The 3,351-nt window shown below is 35.5% G+C and overlaps 1 protein-coding gene across 1 annotated transcript in view; it reads left to right on the top strand.

The window, feature by feature from the left end:
* The window catches only part of SH2D4B (SH2 domain containing 4B), a gene marked incomplete at its 3' end in the record, with an annotated part of 31,673 nt that overhangs the window by 9,880 nt on the left and 18,442 nt on the right, over positions 1-3,351 (top strand). Inside the window, exons 2-3 of the mRNA XM_010180193.1 lie at positions 716-875; positions 1,984-2,131. Coding sequence (XP_010178495.1) covers positions 716-875; positions 1,984-2,131 — 308 coding nt within the window. The remainder of the gene's footprint in view (positions 1-715; positions 876-1,983; positions 2,132-3,351) is intronic.

Here is a 3,351-nt window from a genome sequence, read left to right as displayed (position 1 = left end):
GCAGGAATCCTGTAGTTGATTCTTGGACATGAGGACTCACCAAATATAGTCTATTTTGCAAAGAGCATATGTCAACACAGTAACTCTAGATTTTTGTATGGTGTCTTTCATGAAAACTGAACCAGAAACTTAATCCCTTTCAAATGCCTACCTGAACAGAGAAGCCTTTTCAGTGTTAAGTGGTGTACTCTGAGTATGCAGGCTCTCTGAAACTCTTTCTGCATGCAATGGGAGCTCTAAGTTCCTGAATTTTTTGCAAAGGTTATGGTGAAGCCTCTGTACGCACAACACTTGACATTCTCTGAGTGCTGAAACATTGCTGGTCATGTAATATCACTGGTTGTTGTTGTCCATGTCTTTTTCCATTCTCTTCATTCATCCTTTGCTGTGTGAAGCAAGAAAATACAATTGAAAAGGGATCATCATAACTAAATTCTGGGAAGTGCATGTCAGAATTAATAATTCTTTATTTCTGTGGGACACCAAGTCTTTAAAGATTGTGTGATCTGGAGTGTACAAACCCATTTTCTCCCAGCACTGTAGATCAGTTGAATCTGAAGATTTTTCATCTAACATTTTAGTAATGTTTTATTCTGAATTGTAAATTGCACGCTTAATGTTTCTAAATTGCAGATTTCACATCTTTTCATCTATATTTACATAAGAATCTGAGCCAGTATTTGTATTCTTTGTTTGTTCTTGGTGGCTGTTGCAGGTAATGGCAAACATGTGGAGTGGCTACGTGGGAAGGATGGTGAGGTCTGGGTCTGGGTTATGGGAGAAGCCCCAGGTGACAAGCTATATGAACAGATATCAGAGGAGCTCATAGCAGAGCAAGCCAGGCAACAAGCACAGAAGGAGGCAGAAGAACTATGGTGAGGATTTAAGAATCTGAATTCAGGGCCCACTTGGCATAATGGGAGACATGGCCTTGTAGAAAGGTAGCAGGTAATGGTGGGTAAAACTGGTAAGTATATTTTGTGAACGATTGCTTTCACTTCTCTTGGCAATTTTTCAGCACGTGAAAAATGTAATTTTATTTTTATTGAATACTGAAAGACAAAAAGTCTCTTTCATAAAAAAGTGAAGAAAACCTTTTTATTTCAGGGAATTTTACTATACCACTGACCAGTTTGTAGATAAATAAAAATGGGTTTGAAATTATTAATTTAGAAATGTTTGTTGTATCACACAGCTATGCCCACAATGGGGATTTGTTATATAAATTCCTTTTAAATTGGTTTCATTTGCGTATTGCTTGTATTAATTCTCATCGCAGCAGTTCAGAATCCGATTACACAAAGTGCCATGCTGGTGTTTTCAGCAGGGCCTCTTCCGGCTTTGGGAGAGATTCAAAGGTATTTTGATGCTTGATGTTGTTGGGAAATAGGTCACCTGTCTCTTGCACTTACTTTTGTAATGCAGCACTGAAACGTGACAGTTTAAATACCAGATTATATTATATTATTCCTTTACATATGAGACTCTCCTTGCTTACAGTGATTGGGTATTTAATCAGGGATTAAAACCTTCAATCTGTGATTGGCATTGCTTTTACATTATCAGTACTAATAAAAAAAAAATCTAGTGAAAGAGTTTGACACACATTTGCATTCATATTTGAGAGACAATAAATTCCCAATCTTGCTTTGCTAGACTGATAGAAAAATCTATTTTTTTCAGCCAGGGAAGGAAAACTGGAAGATATGACTCAAAGACAACCAAGAAGTACTTTTCTAATTTAGAAGGTGCTAGTTTAATTAGTCATTTATCAAAAATTTAAGATGTCTGCTGTCTGGATAGTTTCCTCAGATCTGATTTGTGGTAGTTCTCTTGTTAAATACATTTTAATTCTTTCCTTGTATATTTCCATGAATTCTTATGCTAATTATTTGTAGCAATCAGTGAGCAAATGCTGATCCTCATTTTTTAAAAAATAATAATTGTCATAAATTATTTTTATTTTCAAATTGTTTTCTGAAGGAGACAAAAGGAGGCTGAAATTACAAAGAAATTCCGGGATGCTATGGCTCAAGAAAAAGCCAGAATAGTGGCAGAAAAATGGAAAATAGAAATAGAAGACCGGAAAGCTGCCAAATTGGAGGAGGAAAAAATTCAGGAGGAATTGAAGGTTTGCATAGAATTATTTCATTTTTTTTAAAAATAATGTGTTTATTTAGATTCAAAGTTCTTCTCACCTTCAGTGCATATTTATAAATAAGCTTTAAAACCTAGAGTTCTAATTTTTCATCCTGGAATATACAGATAGCTACATGGTGTTCACTAGAATAACTGGGTGAGTGATGCAAAAAAATGACATATGTGATTCAAAAGTGTCAGGACAATCAAACTGGTTTTTCAGCTCACACATTAACAAAATTGTTCAGTCATCTATGCTCAGTGAATCATACAGGAGAAAAAAATGTACAATTGTGAAGTGTCTCATTTTAAGTTAATTTACTTGCATATATTCTTTGTATTTTTGAAGAGTTGCTCACATTTAACTTGAAAATTTTGTCACTACTTTCTTTAAAATAATGAGGGGTGGATCCTTGTCCTACTCAACATATAGGAAAAGTCCAGTTGGCTTTGCTGGCAGAATTTAATTTGCCTGATTTTTATTGACTTCATCATTGTTTTTCTATGAGCTCAGTTACAATATTTTAATTTTTGTTTGAAATAATATATTTTTACATTCTCTTCTCGAAAATAAAAGGAAACTAAGCAGGGAGAGGAAGTCTCTGCCTATCCCTTTTGTATTACTTCATAAAGATAACTTTCTTAAAAAATGAGGAAACAAAATATAATTGATTTAGTGTGCTGAGAAATTATTGCAGTCTTCTGAGTCTGGGATGTGCACTGTGAGACTGCACAGAATTGGTGAAGCTGAATTTCCATGGAGAAAACCTGTAGCAAAATATGACTCCTGGGAGATTTCCTTCCAGTAACTTCCATCTATGTGCCTCTGCCCTGCTGGCAGCTTGCTGTGCCATTTTTTCCCTTCCTGGGATGGTGATTAAAGGTGTGGAAAGTGTGGATAGACTCCGTGCTTGTCCCTCTCTGATGGGAGGAATGCTGAAAAACTTAGTGTTAAATTCATGTGATTTGGTTACAAACTGGAGTCAGCAAGTAACTTGTCATTCTATAAACTGTGGGATGCAGGTTTGGAGTGGTTATGTAGCACAAAGCAAGGGCAGTTCCTGTAGCCTCCTCTGCATAAAGTTGCTGATTTACCTTTGCACAATTAATCTGAATTCATAGGAAAGAACAGAGCCTTTGAAATTTGATGTCAATGAATAATGAAACTATACCTTTCAAGTGCCTTTATTAATGCATGAATAATGAGCATAG

The sequence above is a fragment of the Mesitornis unicolor genome, unplaced genomic scaffold, assembly GCF_000695765.1.
Source record: "Mesitornis unicolor isolate BGI_N332 unplaced genomic scaffold, ASM69576v1 scaffold37182, whole genome shotgun sequence".
NCBI classification, from domain to species: Eukaryota; Metazoa; Chordata; class Aves; order Mesitornithiformes; family Mesitornithidae; genus Mesitornis; species Mesitornis unicolor.
The sequence above is the reverse complement of the archived record's forward strand: the minus strand, read 5'-3'. Positions and strand labels throughout refer to the sequence as shown.